The sequence below is a fragment of the Pelophylax lessonae genome, assembly GCF_965119305.1.
Source record: "Pelophylax lessonae genome assembly, chromosome: 5".
NCBI classification, from domain to species: Eukaryota; Metazoa; Chordata; class Amphibia; order Anura; family Ranidae; genus Pelophylax; species Pelophylax lessonae.
Genome location: NC_138772.1, coordinates 556,272,868 through 556,294,024, shown reverse-complemented (window position 1 = coordinate 556,294,024; position 21,157 = coordinate 556,272,868). Strand labels below are relative to the sequence as shown.

The window sequence follows — 21,157 nt, the reverse complement described above, 5'->3', positions numbered from 1 at the left end:
CCCGGTGGGGAGGTGTATAAGGATCAGCGGGGGGGGGTTCCAGGAATAATACACGATGGAGTTATTCAGGATTGTGGCTGCTCAGCTGGTGGAGGGGGAGGGGGGGGAGGGGTGAGCGCACATTGTACCGGTACAGAGGCACGCCACGCTCGTTGTCACTAGACCTCCCCGGAGCCAGATTTATTCTGGTCACCACCGGCCACAACGTCTCCCCCTGGGGGCCACAATTCCAGGACCAATGAAAGCTTCAGTTACCGGTGGAGTCTGATTTCACCGCACACTGTGAGCTTCTCACTATGTGCGTTAGAAGCTGCAGCAAGTCAGATAGAGCCCCGCCCCATTTCCTGGCTGGAGGACGTCCAGCATCATCTAGCCCTTTCCCACTCCCAGCCTGACTGTCCCAGGCCCCGCCCCTTTCATTCATTGTATTTCAATCATAGAGGCTCGGCATCATATGTGGGCGTTACCTATGCAAATACAGCATGACTAGGAATGTCCACTCACCCAGCCTGCCACCCACCCATCAAGGCATTTGGATACAGTGCCGGGACAAGGTCATCCAGCGCCCAGGGCAAGGTTGCCAAACTGCGCCCCCCCTTCTCTTAGGGTTAGGGTCAAAGTCCCCCCCTAATCCCTGCAATAAACCATTGCGCCCAGGGTAACCGTCCCTCCTGCCCACCCCTTGTCCCGGCCCTGTTTGGATATTTTCATAACTCCTCCCACTGCTTGCATCAGGGCTGAGGGCTCTGCAGAAGAGTTCTGTGATTGTCCTTTATCCCGCCCCTTTCATTAATTGGATTTCACTTTTTTTAATCATGGAGGCTCAGCATCACATGTGGGCGTTACTTATGCAAATACAGCCCGCCTAGGAACGCCCACTTCTCCAGGATTGACACCCACCCACAGGGGCCAGGACAAGGGGTGGGCAGGAGGAGAAGCTGCCCTGGGTACAGAGAAGCATGGGGGAAGAGAATAGATTCTATGGCCTGTATTACCAGTGGGGGAGGGGGCACAATTCTGCATCCTTACCCTGGGCACTGGACGACCCTGTCCCAGTACTGCCCACCCATCAGGGCATTTTAATATTTTTCATAACGCCTCCCACTGTTTGCATCAGGGCTAAGGGCTCTTTAGAGGAGTGCTGTGATACAGCCCGCCTCATTTCCTGGCTGGAGGACGTCCATCATGCTGTAGTTCTTTCCTCCCCAGCCTGACTGTCCTTGGCCCCGCCCCTTTCATTAATTGGATTTGTTTTGTTTTTTTTAATGATGGAGGCTTAACATCACATGTGGCGTTAGCCATGCAAATACAGCCTGCCTAGGAACGCCCACTCCTCCAGATCAACACCCACCCACAAGGCCAGGACAAGGGGTGGGCAGGAGGGAGGCTGCCCCGGGTGCAGAGAAGCACAGAGACCCAGGGACCACATCACCAGGTCCAAAATAAAGGATGCAACAAAAACGGAAAAGGTTTTTTTATGTTCATGTTGACTGGATATGTAAAATCAATAAAAGGGGGTAAAATCATCGGCGGCGCCTACTCACTCCAATTATTTTCAATGTTTAAAAATCTCCCCAGCAGATGCATGGGTGAGAGGGGGCGTGGCAGAGGACCGGGAGTCAGAATCTTCTGAATCAGACCAACAGAATGCCCTCTCTACGGTCCTGTCAGCACTGGGGTACAGTATTCAGTAACTGCCAGCAACAGGGTACAGGACTCAGTAACTGCCAGCACCAGGGTACAGGACTCAGTAACTGCCAGCACCAGGGTACAGGATTCAGTAACTGCCAGCACCAGGGTACAGGACTCAGTAACTGCCAGCACCGGGGTCCAGGACTCAGTAACTGCCAACACCGGGATACAGGACTTTGTAACTGCCAGTACCGAGGTACAGGACTCAGTAACTGCCAGCACCAGGGTACAGGACTCAGTAACTGCCAGCACCAGGGTACAGGACTCAGTAACTGCCAGCACCGGGGTCCAGGACTCAGTAACTGCCAACACCGGGATACAGGACTTTGTAACTGCCAGTACCGAGGTACAGGTCTCAGTAACTGCCAGCACCAGGGTACAGGACTCAGTAACTGCCAGCACCAGGGTACAGGACTCAGTAACTGCCAGCACCAGGGTACAGGACTCAGTAACTGCCAGCACCAGGGCACAGGACTTAGTATCTGCCAGCACCAGAGTACAGGACTTAGTAACTGCCAGCACGAGGGTACAGGACTCAGTAACTGCCAGCACAAGGGTACAGGACTTAGTATTTGCCAGCACGAGGGTACAGGACTCAGTAACTGCCAGCACCAGGGTACAGGACTCAGTAACTGCCAGCACAAGGGTACAGGACTCAGTAACTGCCAGCACCAGGGTACAGGACTCAGTAACTGCGAGCACCGGGGTCCAGGACTCAGTAACTGCCAACACCGGGATACAGGACTTTGTAACTGCCAGTACCTAGGTACAGGACTCAGTAACTGCCAGCACCAGGGTACAGGACTCAGTAACTGCCAGCACCAGGGTACAGGACTCAGTAACTGCCAGCACCAGGGTACAGGACTTAGTATCTGCCAGCACCAGAGTACAGGACTTAGTAACTGCCAGCACGAGGGTACAGGACTCAGTAACTGCCAGCACGAGGGTACAGGACTTAGTATTTGCCAGCACGAGGGTACAGGACTCAGTAACTGCCAGCACGAGGGTACAGGACTCAGTAACTGCCAGCACCAGGGTACAGGACTTAGTATCTGCCAGCACCAGGGTACAGGACTCAGTAACTGCCAGCACGAGGGTACAGGACTCAGTAACTGCCAGCACCAGGGTACAGGACTCATTAACTGCCAGCACCAGGGTACAGGACTCAGTAACTGCCAGCACCAGGGTACAGGACTTAGTATCTGCCAGCACCAGAGTACAGGACTTAGTAACTGCCAGCACCAGGGTACAGGACTCAGTAACTGCCAGCACCAGGGTACAGGACTCAGTAACTGCCAGCACCAGGGTACAGGACTCAGTAACAGCCAGCACCAGGGTACAGGACTCAGTAACTGCCAGCACCAGGGTACAGGACTTAGTATCTGCCAGCACCAGAGTACAGGACTTAGTAACTGCCAGCACCAGGGTACAGGACTCAGTAACTGCCAGCACCAGGGTACAGGACTTAGTATCTGCCAGCACCAGGGTACAGGACTCAGTAACTGCCAGCACGAGGGTACAGGACTCAGTAACTGCCAGCACCAGGGTACAGGACTCAGTAACTGCCAGCACCAGGGTACAGGACTTAGTATCTGCCAGCACCAGAGTACAGGACTTAGTAACTGCCAGCACCAGGGTACAGGACTCAGTAACTGCCAGCACCAGGGTACAGGACTCAGTAACTGCCAGCACCAGGGTACAGGACTCAGTAACTGCCAGCACCGGGGTTCAGGACTCAGTAACTGCCAGCACCAGGGTACAGGACTCAGTAACTGCCAGCACCGGGGTTCAGGACTCAGTAACTGGCAGCACTGGGGTTCAGGACTCAGTAACTGCCAGAACCGGGGTTTAGGACTCAGTAACTGCCAGCACCAGGATACAGGACTCAGTAACTGCCAGCACCGGGGTTCAGGACTCAGTAACTGCCAGCACCGGGGTTCAGGACTCAGTAACTGCCAGCACGAGGGTACAGGACTCAGTAACTGCCAGCACCAGGGTACAGGACTTAGTATCTGCCAGCACCAGGGTACAGGACTCAGTAACTGCCAGCACGAGGGTACAGGACTCAGTAACTGCCAGCACCAGGGTACAGGACTCATTAACTGCCAGCACCAGGGTACACGACTCAGTAACTGCCAGCACCAGGGTACAGGACTTAGTATCTGCCAGCACCAGAGTACAGGACTTAGTAACTGCCAGCACCAGGGTACAGGACTCAGTAACTGCCAGCACCAGGGTACAGGACTCAGTAACTGCCAGCACCAGGGTACAGGACTCAGTAACTGCCAGCACCAGGGTACAGGACTCAGTAACTGCCAGCACCAGGGTACAGGACTTAGTATCTGCCAGCACCAGAGTACAGGACTCAGTAACTGCCAGCACCAGGGTACAGGACTCATTAACTGCCAGCACCAGGGTACACGACTCAGTAACTGCCAGCACCAGGGTACAGGACTTAGTATCTGCCAGCACCAGAGTACAGGACTTAGTAACTGCCAGCACCAGGGTACAGGACTCAGTAACTGCCAGCACCAGGGTACAGGACTCAGTAACTGCCAGCACCAGGGTACAGGACTCATTAACTGCCAGCACCAGGGTACAGGACTCAGTAACTGCCAGCACCAGGGTACAGGACTCAGTAACTGCCAGCACCGGGGTTCAGGACTCAGTAACTGCCAGCACCAGGGTACAGGACTCAGTAACTGCCAGCACCGGGGTTCAGGACTCAGTAACTGGCAGCACTGGGGTTCAGGACTCAGTAACTGCCAGAACCGGGGTTTAGGACTCAGTAACTGCCAGCACCAGGATACAGGACTCAATAACTGCCAGCACCGGGGTTCAGGACTCAGTAACTGCCAGCACCGGGGTTCAGGACTCAGTAACTGGCAGCACCGGGGTTCAGGACTCAGTAACTGCCAGCACCGGGGTTTAGGACTCAGTAACTGCCAGCACCAGGATACAGGACTCAATAACTGCCAGCACCAGGGTACAGGACTCAGTAACTGCCAGCACCAGGGTACAGGACTCAGTAACTGCCAGCACCAGGGTACAGGACTCAGTAACTGCCAGCACCAGGGTACAGGACTTAGTATCTGCCAGCACCAGAGTACAGGACTTAGTAACTGCCAGCACCAGGGTACAGGACTCAGTAACTGCCAGCACCAGGGTACAGGACTTAGTATCTGCCAGCACCAGGGTACAGGACTCAGTAACTGCCAGCACGAGGGTACAGGACTCAGTAACTGCCAGCACGAGGGTACAGGACTCAGTAACTGCCAGCACCAGGGTACAGGACTCATTAACTGCCAGCACCAGGGTACAGGACTCAGTAACTGCCAGCACCAGGGTACAGGACTTAGTATCTGCCAGCACCAGAGTACAGGACTTAGTAACTGCCAGCACCAGGGTACAGGACTCAGTAACTGCCAGCACCAGGGTACAGGACTCAGTAACTGCCAGCACCAGGGTACAGGACTCAGTAACTGCCAGCACCAGGGTTCAGGACTCAGTAACTGCCAGCACGAGGGTACAGGACTCAGTAACTGCCAGCACCAGGGTACAGGACTCATTAACTGCCAGCACCAGGGTACAGGACTCAGTAACTGCCAGCACCAGGGTACAGGACTTAGTATCTGCCAGCACCAGAGTACAGGACTTAGTAACTGCCAGCACCAGGGTACAGGACTCAGTAACTGCCAGCACCAGGGTACAGGACTCAGTAACTGCCAGCACCAGGGTACAGGACTCAGTAACTGCCAGCACCGGGGTTCAGGACTCAGTAACTGCCAGCACCAGGGTACAGGACTCAGTAACTGCCAGCACCGGGGTTCAGGACTCAGTAACTGCCAGCACTGGGGTTCAGGACTCAGTAACTGCCAGAACCGGGGTTTAGGACTCAGTAACTGCCAGCACCAGGATACAGGACTCAATAACTGCCAGCACCGGGGTTCAGGACTCAGTAACTGCCAGCACCGGGGTTCAGGACTCAGTAACTGGCAGCACCGGGGTTCAGGACTCAGTAACTGCCAGCACGAGGGTACAGGACTCAGTAACTGCCAGCACCAGGGTACAGGACTTAGTATCTGCCAGCACCAGGGTACAGGACTCAGTAACTGCCAGCACGAGGGTACAGGACTCAGTAACTGCCAGCACCAGGGTACAGGACTCATTAACTGCCAGCACCAGGGTACAGGACTCAGTAACTGCCAGCACCAGGGTACAGGACTTAGTATCTGCCAGCACCAGAGTACAGGACTTAGTAACTGCCAGCACCAGGGTACAGGACTCAGCAACTGCCAGCACCAGGGTACAGGACTCAGTAACTGCCAGCACCAGGGTACAGGACTCAGTAACTGCCAGCACCAGGGTACAGGACTTAGTATCTGCCAGCACCAGAGTACAGGACTTAGTAACTGCCAGCACCAGGGTACAGGACTCAGTAACTGCCAGCACCAGGGTACAGGACTTAGTATCTGCCAGCACCAGGGTACAGGACTCAGTAACTGCCAGCACGAGGGTACAGGACTCAGTAACTGCCAGCACCAGGGTACAGGACTCATTAACTGCCAGCACCAGGGTACAGGACTCAGTAACTGCCAGCACCAGGGTACAGGACTTAGTATCTGCCAGCACCAGAGTACAGGACTTAGTAACTGCCAGCACCAGGGTACAGGACTCAGTAACTGCCAGCACCAGGGTACAGGACTCAGTAACTGCCAGCACCAGGGTACAGGACTCAGTAACTGCCAGCACCGGGGTTCAGGACTCAGTAACTGCCAGCACCAGGGTACAGGACTCAGTAACTGCCAGCACCGGGGTTCAGGACTCAGTAACTGGCAGCACTGGGGTTCAGGACTCAATAACTGCCAGCACCGGGGTTCAGGACTCAGTAACTGGCAGCACCGGGGTTCAGGACTCAGTAACTGCCAGAACCGGGGTTTAGGACTCAGTAACTGCCAGCACCAGGATACAGGACTCAATAACTGCCAGCACCGGGGTTCAGGACTCAGTAACTGCCAGCACCGGGGTTCAGGACTCAGTAACTGGCAGCACCGGGGTTCAGGACTCAGTAACTGCCAGCACCGGGGTTTAGGACTCAGTAACTGCCAGCACCAGGATACAGGACTCAATAACTGCCAGCACCAGGGTACAGGACTCAGTAACTGCCAGCACCAGGGTACAGGACTCAGTAACTGCCAGCACCGGGGTTCAGGACTCAATAACTGCCAGCACCGGGGTTCAGGACTCAGTAACTGCCAGCACCGGGGTTCAGGACTCAGTAACTGCCAGCATCAGCGTTCAGGGCTCAGTAACTGCCAGTACAAGGGTTCAGGACTCAGTAACTGCCAGCATCAGCGTTCAGGACTCAGTAACTGCCAGCACCGGGGTTTTGGGACTCACTAACTGCCAGCAACTAGGTACAGGACTCTGTAACTACCAGCACCGGGGGTTTTGGGACTCAGTTACTGCCAGCACCAGCGTTCAGGACTCAGTAACTGCCAGCCCTTGGGTTCGGGACTCAGTAACTGCAAAATAATTTGGGCATTAACTCGACTCGCCGTATTTGGAGGAAGAAAAATGCTGACTATGACCCTAAGAACACCATCCCTACAGTCAAGGTGGAAACATGATGCCTTGGGGCTGTTTCTCTGCAAAAGGTACAGGCTGAGTTTGCCCCATTGAGGGTCCAATGGACGGGGCCATGTGTTGTAAAATCTTGGATGAGAACCTTCTTCCCTCAGCCAGAACACTGAAGATGGGTCATGGATGGGTCTTCCAGCATGACAATGACCCAAAACATATCGCCAAGGCAACAAAGGAGTGGCTCAAGAAGAAGCACATTAAGGTTATGGAGTGGTCTAGCCAGTCTCCAGACCTTAATCCTATAGAAAATTTATGGAGGGAGCTGAAACTTCGAGTTGCCAAGCGAAAGCCAAGAAACCTTAAGGATTTAGAGAAGATCTGTAAAGAAGAGTGGAGCAAAATCCCTTCTGAGATGTGTGCAAACCTGGTCACCAACTACAAGAAACGTCTGACCTCTGTGCTTCCAACAAGGGTTTCTCCACCGACTACTAAGTCATGTTTTGCTTGGGGATCAAATACTTATTTTACTCACTGAACTGCAACTCCATTTATAACATTTGTATCATGTGTTTTTTCTGGATATTTGGTTGATATTCTGTCTCTATCATATAAAATACACCTATGATAAAAATTATACACCCGCCAATTCTTTTTAAGTAGCCAAACTTACAAAATCTGCAGGGGATCAAACATATATATATATACAGTATCTCACAAAAGTTAGTACACCCCTCACATTTGTGTAAATATTTTATTCTATCTTTTCATGTGACAACACTGAAGAAATGACACTTTGCTACAATGTAAAGTAGTGAGTGTACAGCTTGTATAACAGTGTAAATTTACTGTCCCCTCAAAATAACTCAACACACAGCCATTAATGTCTAAACCGCTGGCAACAAAAGTGAGTACACCCCTAAGTGACAATGTCCAAATTGGGCCCAAAGTGTCAATATTTTGTGTGGCCTCCATTATTTTCCAGCACTGCCTTAACCCTCTTGGGCATGGAGTTCACCAGAGCTTCACAGGTTGTCACTGGAGTCCTCTTCCCCTCCTCCATGATGACATCACTGAGCTGGTGGATGTTAGGGACCTTGCGCTCCTCCATCTTCCGTTTGAGGATGCCCCACAGATGTTCAATAGGGTTTAGGTCTGGAGACATGCTTGGCCAGTCCATCACCTTTACCCTCAGCTTCTTTAGCAAGGCAGTGGTCCTCTTGGAGGTGTTTGGGGTCGTTATGTTGGAATACTGCCCTGCGGCCCAGTCTCTGAAGAGAGGGATCATGCTCTGCTTCAGTATGTCACAGTACATGTTGGCATTCATGGTTCCCTCAATGAACTGTAGCTCCCCAGTGCCGGCAGCACTCATGCAGCCCCAGACCATGACACTCCCACCACCATGCTTGACTGTAGGAAGACACACTTGTCTTTGTACTCCTCACCTGGTTGCCGCCACAAACGCTTGACACCATCTGAACCAAATAAGTTTATCCTGGTCTCATCAGACCACAGGAGATGGTTCCAGTAATCCATGTCCTTAGTCTGCTTGTCTTCAGCAAACTGTTTGCGGGCTTTCTTGTGCATCATCGTTAGAAGAGGCTTCCTTCTGGGATGACAGCCATGCAGACCAATTTGATGCAGTGTGCGGCGTATGGTCTGAGCACTGACAGGCTGACCTCCCACCCCCCCCCCCCCTCAACCTCTGCAGTAATGCTGGCAGCACTCATACGTCTATTTCCCAAAGACAACCTCTGGATATGACGCTGAGCACGTGCACTCAACTTCTTTGGTGGACCATGGAGAGGCCTGTTCTGAGTGGAACCTGTCCTGTTAAACCGCTGTATGGTCTTGGCCACCGTGCTGCAGCTCAGTTTCAGGGTATTGGCAATCTTCTTATAGTCTTTTTTTCAGATGCTCAGAGATTTCTTTGCCATGAGGTGCCATGTTGAACTTCCAGTGACCAGTATGAGAGAGTGAGAGCGATAACACCAAATTTAACACACCTGCGCCCCATTCACACCTGAGACCTTGTAACACTAACGAGTCACATGACCCCGGGGAGGGAAAATGGCTAATTGGGCCCAATTTGGACATTTTCCCTTAGGGGTGTACTCACTTTTGTTGCCAGCGGTTTAGACATTAATGGCTGTGTGTTGAGTTATTTTGAGGGGACAGCAAATTTACACTGTTATACAAGCTGTACACTCACTACTTTACATTGTAGCAAAGTGTCATTTCTTCAGTGTTGTCACATGAAAAGAGAATAAAATATTTACAAAAATGTGAGGGGTGTACTTTTTTGTGAGATACTGTATATATATATATATATATATATATATATATATATATATAAATGTATTTTTTAATATATATACTTGCTTTGTTTATCAGTATTTTATGTACCATCCTGAGGAAGTGGCTGGTGTAGTGTGATGAAACGTGTTGATAGTGTTTTTATACTATTATGCAATGAATATAGAATTGATGAAGAATCCACTTTTCAGCTTCTCCTTCACATTCGGGTGCCTCTGCTGACACCACTTCCCCATGTTTGAGGCTTGAAGGCCTCTTACTGTCATAGCTATTGTTATGCCTATGGATCCGTGATAAACTCAATGATTCGCCAAGTTTGAAAACAGCAGATGTATAATTGGGGTAAATGTTATGGAAATGTGTATTTCCTGATGAATGGGAAGTCCAAATTCTAGCAAATGTAAAATGTTTGAGCGAATGTGCAGACAGATGGGCTTTGTGGAAGCAGTACATCTCTCAGCAGTGATGAGCGGAGAATGATCGGTGAATTCATTATAGACTGCGTTATAGAGAAACCATAAAGACGTCTTTACTGTTGGTGTTCAGTTTGCTAAATAATTAGAGAAATAAAGACTCCACTCTAAATTCAGTGTAATAAATTATCTTCATTGGATTGATTTTTCTCTCTATGTTCCATTATTTTCTCACTTCACTTCAGAGAATACACAATCAGAAGCAAAATCATCAATAAGATGATTCATGTCTTTCCATTTTTTTTTCAAATTATTAAATCACCTCTAGATTGGTCTCTAACCCATAAGAAACCAACTTGATGGACTCAACGACTCTTGGGTCATTGAGTCCATCAAGTTGGATATCTTTTGGGTTGTTGTTCTGTACCCCATGGACTCAGAACCTGGGAATCTTTTCCCTGTTTCTTTTAGTCTTTGAGTTACCTTCTATTTACAGCAATCAGACTGCTCTCTAACCCAAAAGAAAACCAACTTGATGGACTGAATGACCTTGGTTGCCTTTTGGGTTGTTGTTATGAGTTCTGTACCACATGGACTCCAACCTGGGGAATTTTTTCAGTGTTTCTCTTGGTCTTTGAGTTGGCTTCTATTTACAGCAGTCAGATTGGTCTTTAACACAAAAGAAAACCAGCTTGAGGGACTTGACGACCCTTGGGTCATCAAGTCCTTCAAGTTGGTTTCCTTTTGGGTTGTTGTTCTGAGTTCTGTACCATATAGACTCCGACCCTGGAAATGTTTCCTTTGTTTCTTAGTCTTTGAGTTAGCTTCTATTTACAGCAGTCAGATTGTCTCTAATCCAAAAAGAAAACCAACTTTATGGACTTAACGACTTTTGGGGTCATCGAGTCCTTGAAGCTGGGTTTCTTTTGTGTTGTTGTTCCAAGTTCTGTACCAGTGCCACATGGATTCCGAAACTGGGAATTGTTTTCCCTGTTTCTTTTAGTCTTTGAGTTACCTTCTATTTACAGCAATCAGACTGCTCTCTAACCCAAAAGAAAACCAACTTGATGGACTGAATGACCTTGGTTGCCTTTTGGGTTGTTGTTATGAGTTCTGTACCACATGGACTCCAACCCAGGGAATATTTTCAGTGTTTCTCTTGGTCTTTGAGTTGGCTTCTATTTACAGCAGTCAGATTGATCTTTAACACAAACGAAAACCAGCTTGAGGGACCTGACGACCCTTGGGTCATCGAGACCTTCAAGTTGGTTTCCTGTTGGGTTGTTGTTCTGAGTTATGTACCATATAGACTCCGACCCTGGAAATGTTTTCTTTGTTTCTTAGTCTTTGAGTCAGCTTCTATTTACAGCAGTCAGATTGGTCTCTAATCCAAAAGAAAACCAACTTGATGGACTTAACGACTCTTGGGGTCATCAAGTCCTTCAAGTTGGGTTACTTTTGTGTTGTTGTTCCAAGTTCTGTACCACATGAACTTCAACCCTGGTCATTTTTTCCTTGTTTCTTTTAGTCTTTAAGTCAGCTTCTATTTACAGCAGTTGGTCTCTAACCCAAAAGAAAACGAATTTGATGGACTCAACGACTCTTAAGGGTCATCAAGTCCTTCAAGTTGGTTTTCTTTTGTGTTGTTGTTCTGAGTTCTGTACCACATGAACTTCGACCCTAGTCATTTTTTCCTTGTTTATTTTAGTCTTTGAGTTGGATTCTATTTACTGAACTCAGATTGGACTCTAACCCAAAAGAAAACCAAATTGATGGACACAACAACCCTTGGGTTTTCTTTTGGGTTGTTGTTCAGAGTTCTGTACTACATAGACTCCGACCCTGGGAATGTTTTCCTTGTTTCTTTTAGTCTTTGAGTCGGTTTCTTTTTACAGCAGTCAAATTGGTCCTTAAACCAAAAGAAAACCAACTTGATGGACTCAATGACCCTTGGGGTCATCAAGTCCTTCAAGTTGATTTTCTTTAGGGTTATTGTTCTGAGTTCTGTACCACGTGGACTCCAACCCTGGGAAATTTTCCCTTGATTCATTTTAGTCTTTGAGTCGGCTTCTATTTACATCAGTCAGATTGGTCGCTAGCGGGAAGGGAGTTGGGTTAGGGCTCACCTTGCAGGCCAGGTTCTCAGCCAGTGACACCATGGAGTTCTTGAAAAGCGTAGCGGCAGTCAGGGGTCTCTTTGTCACCTCACTGATACTCAACTGTCCATCCGGCCACATGTCCTTCAGAACGGGGTCTTTACTGGAAGAGAGGAGAGATGGAATCATTACACCAGGATATCTATAGGAGTGATATTATCCAACCTGCACATTATAGATTGAGATTTTAATTCTAACCATGTAGATGCAATGTAGCACACACATGTTTCTGAACGTTTCCACACATCGCTTATAGGGCAGCTTATTAATTTCAATGGGCTACCCTACCTGCCAGAAAAGACTCAAAAGGAGTCCCTGACCCTTTTAGTGCTACCCCCACATGTAGCAGCTAGTCCTTCCTTAATAGTACAGATGCTGACCACTGCTGAAAGGACCAGTCCATTCCCACTGACTCCAATAACTCAGTCTAAGGGATGACTTTTTAAGATTTATTGCTTGAAGAACTTTACACAGGAGAGGGGTTAGGGCATTAAATACTCCAAAACTATCAGAAAATACCTATTAGGGAACAATTTTCTCCTTAATTGTAAATATTGGAATGTCTAAGGCCGCACAGCTGAAGACCATGACGCAAGTCACCTTGCATCTGGTTACCTTGCATCACTACACAATTATTGCTACCTAGAGGGAGTTCCAAGGCACTGCATAGCAACAGGGATCAATTTAGGGTCTTTGCTCACAAGTACCCAGGACAGGTACCACCTTCCAGCTCCCTACAGGCCCGGTCCAGCGAGGGAGACAACCCTTCTCCAGACCAGACCCCTGATGATGAAGTCCTATAGCCAGCTCCTCTAAAGATTCCTCCAGGCCCCCAGCTATGATACCACTGAGGCCTCATGAACAGCTACACAGCCCATGGGTTGTCTAAGGACGGCAGCCCCTCAGGATCTGGAGCCCTCCTGGTGAGAAAGAACCCAGATCCCCAGCCCCCTTCCGGACAGCCCTCTCCAGGAATTGGCTGGAACATAATAAATATGCTGCGGAGAAGGAACCTTGTAGTGTGGAAGCAGTGGTCTCTATACAGAGGTCCAACTTGCCCCTTGCTGAGTCAAAGCTCTAGCTCTTTCTGGTGAGAAGAACAGAGAAGTCACTCTGTATATATTCTTATCCAAAGTCTACAAGGAGACCATATTGCATGGAAAAATGGCACTGTTAACCCCGCCCACAGTCCTCATTTCATCCTCCCCCTTTCTAGGTGGAATGCCTAAATCATACCTTTATAGGTCAGTCCTGCCCAGACCCTGCCTCTAAATATGCGTGGGCCACCCACTTGCAGCCCATTGCTTGCTATTAGTGCACATGGGCAGTAACTAAAATAAGGTTGATGCTGTGACACGGCCCGGGACACAGCATCAGTTGACCAAGAACCAAGATGCAGGACTGTCCTGGCAAATCTGGGACAGTTGGCAACCTATGCACAATAAACCGGCTTTGCTAATGCTCCTGACAGACTTTATCATATATTATGCTCATAGTTTCAAATCTTAACGGACTCAGATGCGTTTTGCAGAATGACCTGATTTTCACTGAAATTTCCTTGAAATAAAAACTTCCAGTTTCACCTGATTGGCCCCTGCACACCTGCACAACCTCGGTTCTCCATGCCGGGGCCCTCTTGGATCTAGCGGGGAAACTCTTTATTAGATATCATGTGGAGCACCCTCCTAGGTAGGTGCTAGAGAGAAAGTATAGTTTTGGGTCCTTTCTGCTTACCAGAGGGATTGCAGGTAAATCTATATTGTTCTCTGCCTACCAGAGAGCAGGATCTGTTAGTGAGGTCTGCTCAATGTGTTCAGGTGCAACTCGTTCTGTCTGGAGAGTGCTTCACATTGGTCCAATAGGGAGGCATGTTGGACAGTGGGAGGAAACCTGACATATGAGTGCACAGGCTTTTGATACAACCCTGGGGATTTGGCAGAGGAAAGTGCATTGGTGCATGCTGGGATACTGTATAAAAGCCAGGAGCACATGTGCTCGGGGTCTTTCGGCTGGATAGCGGAGTTCCGGAGGGAGGGGAACGGCTGCCTCCTCCTCTGTAGAGGGGTCGTGAGGCCTCAGGTTGTCGACCTGAGGAACTAGTGAGGAGCTGAACCCAGAGGTCCAGGGAAGCTGAAGGATCTGATTCTGCATTACAGTGAGTACAGATCTGTGCCAAAGGGCCTGACCTGAGGAGGGCCACCCCTGAAGCTAGAAGAGACAGTGGACGGGTGTCAGTAAAGGGGATGTTAGTGAGTGTCCCGAAGATAATTTAGGTTCTCCAAGTCTATTGCTGGAGAGAAAAGTTCAAGGAGACTTAACCCTTTCCATACATGTGGCAGTATGGATTAAGCAGTGCAGCTGCTTTCACAAGCAGCCTGGTGAGGCCAAGTGAGAGTTGTCCTTATCCATTGTGAATAGTTACAGTTTGAGTATCTCCCTATTCCCTTCCACCATCCAAGTTCCAAAATAAACACTAAAAACCAAAACCCCTGGACTGTTTATTGTGTGATGAGCCTTCGGGAGTAAGGAGGGCTGTGTGAACCGTTCCCTAAGTGACTGTTTGCTGGTAATCAGAGGAGGCCCGAGAAGTCATCTTACAGTAGACCCTACGGGGACAGTGCTACATATGTGTACGTCATTAGCAGCGGCCCCTCTTGGATCTCTTTGGCCAACTTTAGTAGATATCATGTGCACATCAGCAGCACAAGCCCGGTTCTCCATGTTTGGTCCCCTCTTGGATCTATTGGATATTTTTTAGTAGATATCAGGTGCACATCAGTACCATGACCCTGGTTCTCCATGTCGGGGCCCCTCTTGGATCTATGGGACCCTCTTTAGGAGATATCAGGTGTACATCAGCAGCAAAGCCCTGGTTCTCCATATTGGGACACCCCTCTTTAATCTATAGGACCTTCTTTAGTAGATGTCAGGTGCACATCAGCAGCATGGCCCTGGTTCTCCGTATCGGGGCCCCTATTGAATCTATATGACCTTCTTAAGTAGATATCAGGTGCATGCCAGCAGCCTGGTTATCAATGTTCGGTCCTCTCTTGGATCCATTGGATATTTTTTAGTAGATATCAGGTGCACATCAGCAGCTGGGCCCCGGTTCTCCATGTGGGGGCCCCTCTTGGACCTCTCAGACTTTCTTTAGTCGAAATCAGGCATACATCAGCATAACAGCCCTGGTTCTCTATGTTGAGGCTTCTCTTGAATAACTCGGGCCCTCTTTAGCAGATATCAGGTGTACATCAGCAGCACAGCCATGGTTTTCCATATCAGGGTCCTTCTTCGATCTATCGGCCCCTTTTAGTTGATATCAGGTGCATGTCAGCACGGCCCCGTTTCTCTATGTCGGAGCCCCACTTGGATCTATTGGACCCTTTTTAGCAGATATTAGGTGAACATCAGAAACATGGCCCCGACTCCCTATGTCAGGGCCCCTCTTAAATCTATTGGATCTTCTTTAGTAGCTTTCAGGTGTACTTCAACAGCATGGCCTTGGTTCTCCATGTCGGGCCCCTCTTTGATCTTTCGGACCTTCTTTAGTAGATATCAGGTACATGTCAGCAGCATGTCCCCGGTTCTCCATGTTGGGTCCGCTCTTGGATCTATTGCACCCTCTTTAGTAAACATCATGTGCACGTCAGCACCACAGCCCTGGTTCTCAATGTAGGGCCCCTCTTGGATCTACTGGACTTTCTTTAGTAGATATCAGGTGCATGTCAGCAGCTGGGCCCCGGTTCTCCATGTCGGGCCCCTCTTTGATCTCTCAGGCCCTCTTTAGTAGATATCAGGCAAATTTCAGCAATACAGCACCAGTTCTCCATGTCGGGGCCCCTCTTGGACCCTCTTTAGTAGATATCAGGTGCATGTCAGCAGCTGGGCCCCGGTTCTCCATGTCGGGGCCCCTCTTGGACCTTCTTTAGTAGTTATCAGGCAAATGTCAGCACCACAGCCCCGGTTTTCCATGTCGGGGCCCCTCTTGGATCTATTGTACCCTCTTTAGTAAACATCATGTGCACCTTCAGCACCACAGCCCTGGTTCTCAATGTAGGGCCCTTTTTTGGATCTATTGGACCTTCTTTAGTAGATATCAGGCAAATGTCAGCAGGACAGCACCGGTTCTCCATGTCAGGGCCCCTCTTGGACCTTCTTTAGAAGATATCAGGCATATGTCAGCACCACAGCCCCGGTTCTCTATGCTGTGGCCCCTCTTGGACCCTCTTTAGTAGATATCAGGCATATGTCAGCAGTACAGCCCTGGTTCTCCATGTTCGGGGGGCCCCTCTTGGACACTCTTTAGTAGATATCAAGCAAATTTCAGCACCACAGCCCCAGTTCTCCATGTCGTGGCCCCTCTTGGACCCTCTTTAGTAGATATCAGGCATATGTCAGCAGTACAGCCCCGGTTCTACATGTCGTGGCCCCTCTTGGACCCTCTTTAGTAGATATCAGGCATACATCAGCAGCACAGCCTCCTGCGGCGTGAGAACGCAGCGCCCCAATTCTGATTCACACTCTTATTTCCAGCACCAGTCTGACGTCAGACGGATAAAGCGGAATAATTATCTGTAGACAGGTTCTGGAAATAACTTCGCACATGGAGGAGCCTCTTATATCCAGATATGAAGAGTGTTATCCATGAGCCTCCGGCTGGAGAGAAAACATATTTAACATTTTTTATTATTCAGTGTAATTTATCCCTCCTGAAGGTGAAAGCGGATTTATTTGAATTCAACAACTCCATGGGGGTCTATTTATACATAAAAAACGCCATAAATATTCATCCAGCCGAACTTCATGTGCGTTCATTGTGTAAACTAAGCAGCAAAATCGAAGGTTCTTTGGGTATTTTCTCTTCAGGTTGAATGTTCTTCAACTAATATTGTCAACAGTAAAGACAAGTTCATTCATATACAACAGTGAATGTGGTAAATGCCACATTATGGCCACTAGGTAAATGCCACATTATGGCCACTAGAGGGAGCTCAGGATAAGAGAAAATAAATACATTTTAGTAAGAAGAGATACAATGTAAAAATTCTAAAGCTCACTTTTTTTCTTTCTTCAGAATTGGGCTTTAAGGCTTGGCTCACACCTTGGCATTTCGGGAATGAGCACAAAATTACACTGTGACGGTACTCATTGTCACTGGGAGTGAAAGACAGATACTTAATGGTTTGGATTGCTTCAAGTGGGACAATAATATCTGTCAGCAATATCTGTCAAGGAATATGAAGATTTAATCCCACTATACACTGTGAGACCTATAGCCTGTTGCCATGAAGTCTGACTCCAAAATAATCATAGCAATAAGTAGATGTGTATTCCATGTACTTCAATGTAGGAGAAGGACAGACTGTCATTGGCAGTCTTGTCCTATTGTCTATCTATTGAGATGGAATGTGGATTGTGTTAAGTCTGCCTGTCCCATTGTTAAATGTTAATGAGCCCACATTGTTCTGTCCAGATGGCTAGATAATTAGTTCAGGGTAATTCTGTTTCTGTATACAATTTCATCAGCATATGATAATGTAATCAGGCAACCCCTGACCTGTGTGTAGTAATATGATCAGGAGGGGAAGTCCATGCTGTATATAATTTCTGTGTGACTGTTTAATAAAGAGCGATTCCAGTACAAGCTAAGTTGTTGGCTAGCTTTTTATGGGGGCGGCTAGGATTTGATATCTATGTTCAGGACTGCAAGGAAGGCGTATACTGATGGAAGATCACAAGTACGGTATGGGTCAACGGTTCCGTTATAGACACGTTTTCCCGACACGCACAGAAACGCGTTGCCTTTTAGCAGATGAATGCTGGTTATTGGCATCCCGCTACACCTAAAAACAAGTGCGATTTTTGGAAAAGTGTCAAGGACTTATTTTATGTGTGCATAAGACAGGACATTGCAATAAATAGGCTGCCCTACACGCAACGCATGGGAAGGCGTGAAAACGCACCGCGCCTAAAGCAGAAACTGTCACCTGTTCTCTTCTAAACATGTTACTCACCCAATAAATGTGGGTTCCTCAGTCCACGCTGTTTACAATAAATGGGGGAAGGTATTGGGCTGAATGTAGGAAATCTAGGAGGTCTATTTATAACAAAATCTGCATAAAAATGTCTTTATTGCCATCTAGTGGCATTTGCCTGATTAAGGTACTACAGAAAAAATATTGCATTATGGCCACTAGATGGAGCTTCTGATAGGAAATACTCATATTAGACAAGATATGGCGACTTTTCATTGCGGCTGTGTGAACGTTTGTCGATTTTTTTTAATTACGTTTAATTAGACTCCTAAGTGTGTATGGTCTGCCTAAGTCTTTGGGGGCAAAATATTGCTAAATAACAATTTTATCAATCATTTATTTCCATTTATCCTCTATTTTCTATTAATCCCTATTTCTATCAATCATCTATTTCTATCAATCCCTATTTCTATTGATCTCCTATTTCTACTGATTCCGTATTTCTATTGATCCCTTATTTCTATCAGTTATCTATTTCTATCAGTCCCCGATTTCTATTGACCTCACATTTATATTGATCTCCTATTACTATTTCTATCAGTTCCTATTTCTCTCAATCCATTCATTTTATTGATCTCCTATTGCCATTGATCCCATATTTATAGCTTTCTCCTATTTCCAGTGATCCCCCATTTCCATTGATCCTTTCTTTTCTATTGATCCCCTATTTCCATTGTTCCACCGGTTTTTTTTTGAATCCCCTATTTCTATGAATTACCTATAGGGTTGAGCGAACACCTAGATGTCCGTGTTCGACGGGTTCGGCCGAACTTTAAAAAAAAGTCCGGGTCCGTGTCCCGGACTTTTACCGAACTTTTCCCGGACACCGAACCCCATTGAAGTCAATGGGGACCCGAACTTTAAGGCACTAAAATGGCTCTAAAACACCAAAGGAAAGGGCTAGAGTGCTGCAAATGGCAGCAAAACGTAATTAAAAGCATGGCAAGTGCTCTGCAAACAAATGTGGATAGGGAAATAACTTAAAACAACAAAAAAAAACAGAAAAATAAAACAATGTTCTTCTTCATCTCTGAAGGACGAGGCCCATATGGAGTAGGAGGGAGGTTGAGGTGGTGGTGGATGTGGCGGTGACTAGACATATGCCGGTTTTCGGTAATTCGATATATCGCGGTATTGCATAGCCACGGTATTGTTATTGTGGCATTTTTAAAATACCGAGTTTCTCTGTCAAGTCTGCCTGACTTGTGAATTGATACATTTCAGTGAGCTGGATGACTCATTCACTCACTCAGCTAACACCTTTCAGCATTAAGTCTCCTAACTATAAACAAAAATGATTACATTGTATCTTTTCCTTCCCTCTGCCAGGGAGAAAGGAAGTTTAACCTCTTAAAGACTGGATCTTTTTCTGACACTTGCTGCTTGCAAGTTAAAATCAGTTTTTTTTTTGCTAGAAAAGTACTTAGAACCCCCAAACATTTTATATATTTTTTTAGCAGAGACCCTACAGAATAAAATGGCGATTGTTGTAATATTTTATGTCACACTGTATTTGCGCAGCAGTCTTTCAAACGCAATGATTAGACTTTAATGAATAAAAAAAAAAAAAAAAAAAACGTAACAGTAAAGTTATCCCAATTTTTTTTTTTTTTGTTACACAGAGAATCGTGAGAGAATCGTGATCTTTATTCCAAGCTAAAAAATCGTGATTCTCATTTTGGCCAGAATCGTGCAGCTCTAATAAATATATATATACACACACACACGCCTAGCAGCCCACATTACATTATTATATAGCCATCAAGCAGTGTCTGGCCTACCTGGTGATGACTGGTCCTGGCGCTCTGATCCGATGGCCTGGTCTTTAAAGGGGCAAATCCTTGCGATCCAGAAGTGGTTAAACCTGCAGGAGGACCGGTGTTTTTATCTATTAATGACTTTACTATTGCTTTAGGCCTGGTTCACATGTATGCGGGTTGGTGGTTCACATGTATGCGGGTTGGCGGTTCACATGTATGCGGGTTGGCGGCCCACATTTGCACAGGCATAGCAGCCCATTGATTTGAACGGGCTGCTATGCCCTCATTTTCCGCAGAAAAAAGGTGCATGCAGCATTTTTTTTAAATTCAGTGGCCTTGAAATCCATCCTGCTTTTGCACCATGCGACTAACCTGCAGTTCCTGCTCTGGCAAGCTTTCTGCATTTTTTGTATACGTGGGCACGGCATTTAAAAATAAACAGTTTGCGTGTGCAGCAACGGCAGGTAAGTCGCATGGTGCAAAAGAAGGATGGATTTCATGGCCACTGCATTTTTTTAAATTCTGCATGCACCTTTTTTCAGCTGAAAACGCAGGCATAGCAGCTCAAGCCCATTCACATCAATGGGCTGCTATGCCTGTGCAAATGTGGGCCCCCAACCCGCATACATGTGAACCAGGCCTAAAGCAATAGTAAAGTCATTAATAGATAAAAACACCGGTCCTCCTGCAGGTTTAACCAATTAATGACTTTACTATTGCTTTAGGCCTGGTTCACATGTATGCGGGTTGGGGGCCCACATTTGCACAGGCATAGCAGCCCATTGATGTGAATGGGCTTGAGCTGCTATGCCTGCGTTTTCAGCTGAAAAAAGGTGCATGCAGAATTTAAAAAAATGCAGTGGCCATGAAATCCATCCTTCTTTTGCACCATGCGACTTACCTGCCGTTGCTGCACACGCAAACTGTTTATTTTTAAATGCCGTGCCCACGTATACAAAAAATGCAGAAAGCTTGCCAGAGCAGGAACTGCAGGTTAGTCGCATGGTGCAAAAGCAGGATGGATTTCAAGGCCACTGAATTTTAAAAAAATGCTGCATGCACCTTTTTTCTGCGGAAAATGAGGGCATAGCAGCCCATTCAAATCAATGGGCTGCTATGCCTGTGCAAATGTGAACCACCAACCCGCATACATGTGAACCAGGCCTAAAGCAATAGTAAAGTAATTTATAAACAACACCTCCTTC

At 47.6% G+C, this 21,157-nt stretch overlaps 1 protein-coding gene and 1 long non-coding RNA gene across 3 annotated transcripts in view; both read right to left on the bottom strand.

Moving 5' to 3' along the window:
* Window positions 1-21,157, bottom strand: part of LOC309556750 — a 489,144-nt gene that overhangs the window by 200,633 nt on the left and 267,354 nt on the right. The gene's annotated exons all lie outside the window — the stretch shown is intronic.
* The window catches only part of LOC309556744 (unconventional myosin-Ig-like), a 314,471-nt gene that overhangs the window by 160,663 nt on the left and 132,651 nt on the right, over window positions 1-21,157 (bottom strand). For both annotated transcript variants that reach the window (XM_082259231.1, XM_082259232.1), the window contains exon 14: window positions 12,128-12,260. In XM_082259231.1, coding sequence (XP_082115357.1) covers window positions 12,128-12,260 — 133 coding nt within the window. The remainder of the gene's footprint in view (window positions 1-12,127; window positions 12,261-21,157) is intronic.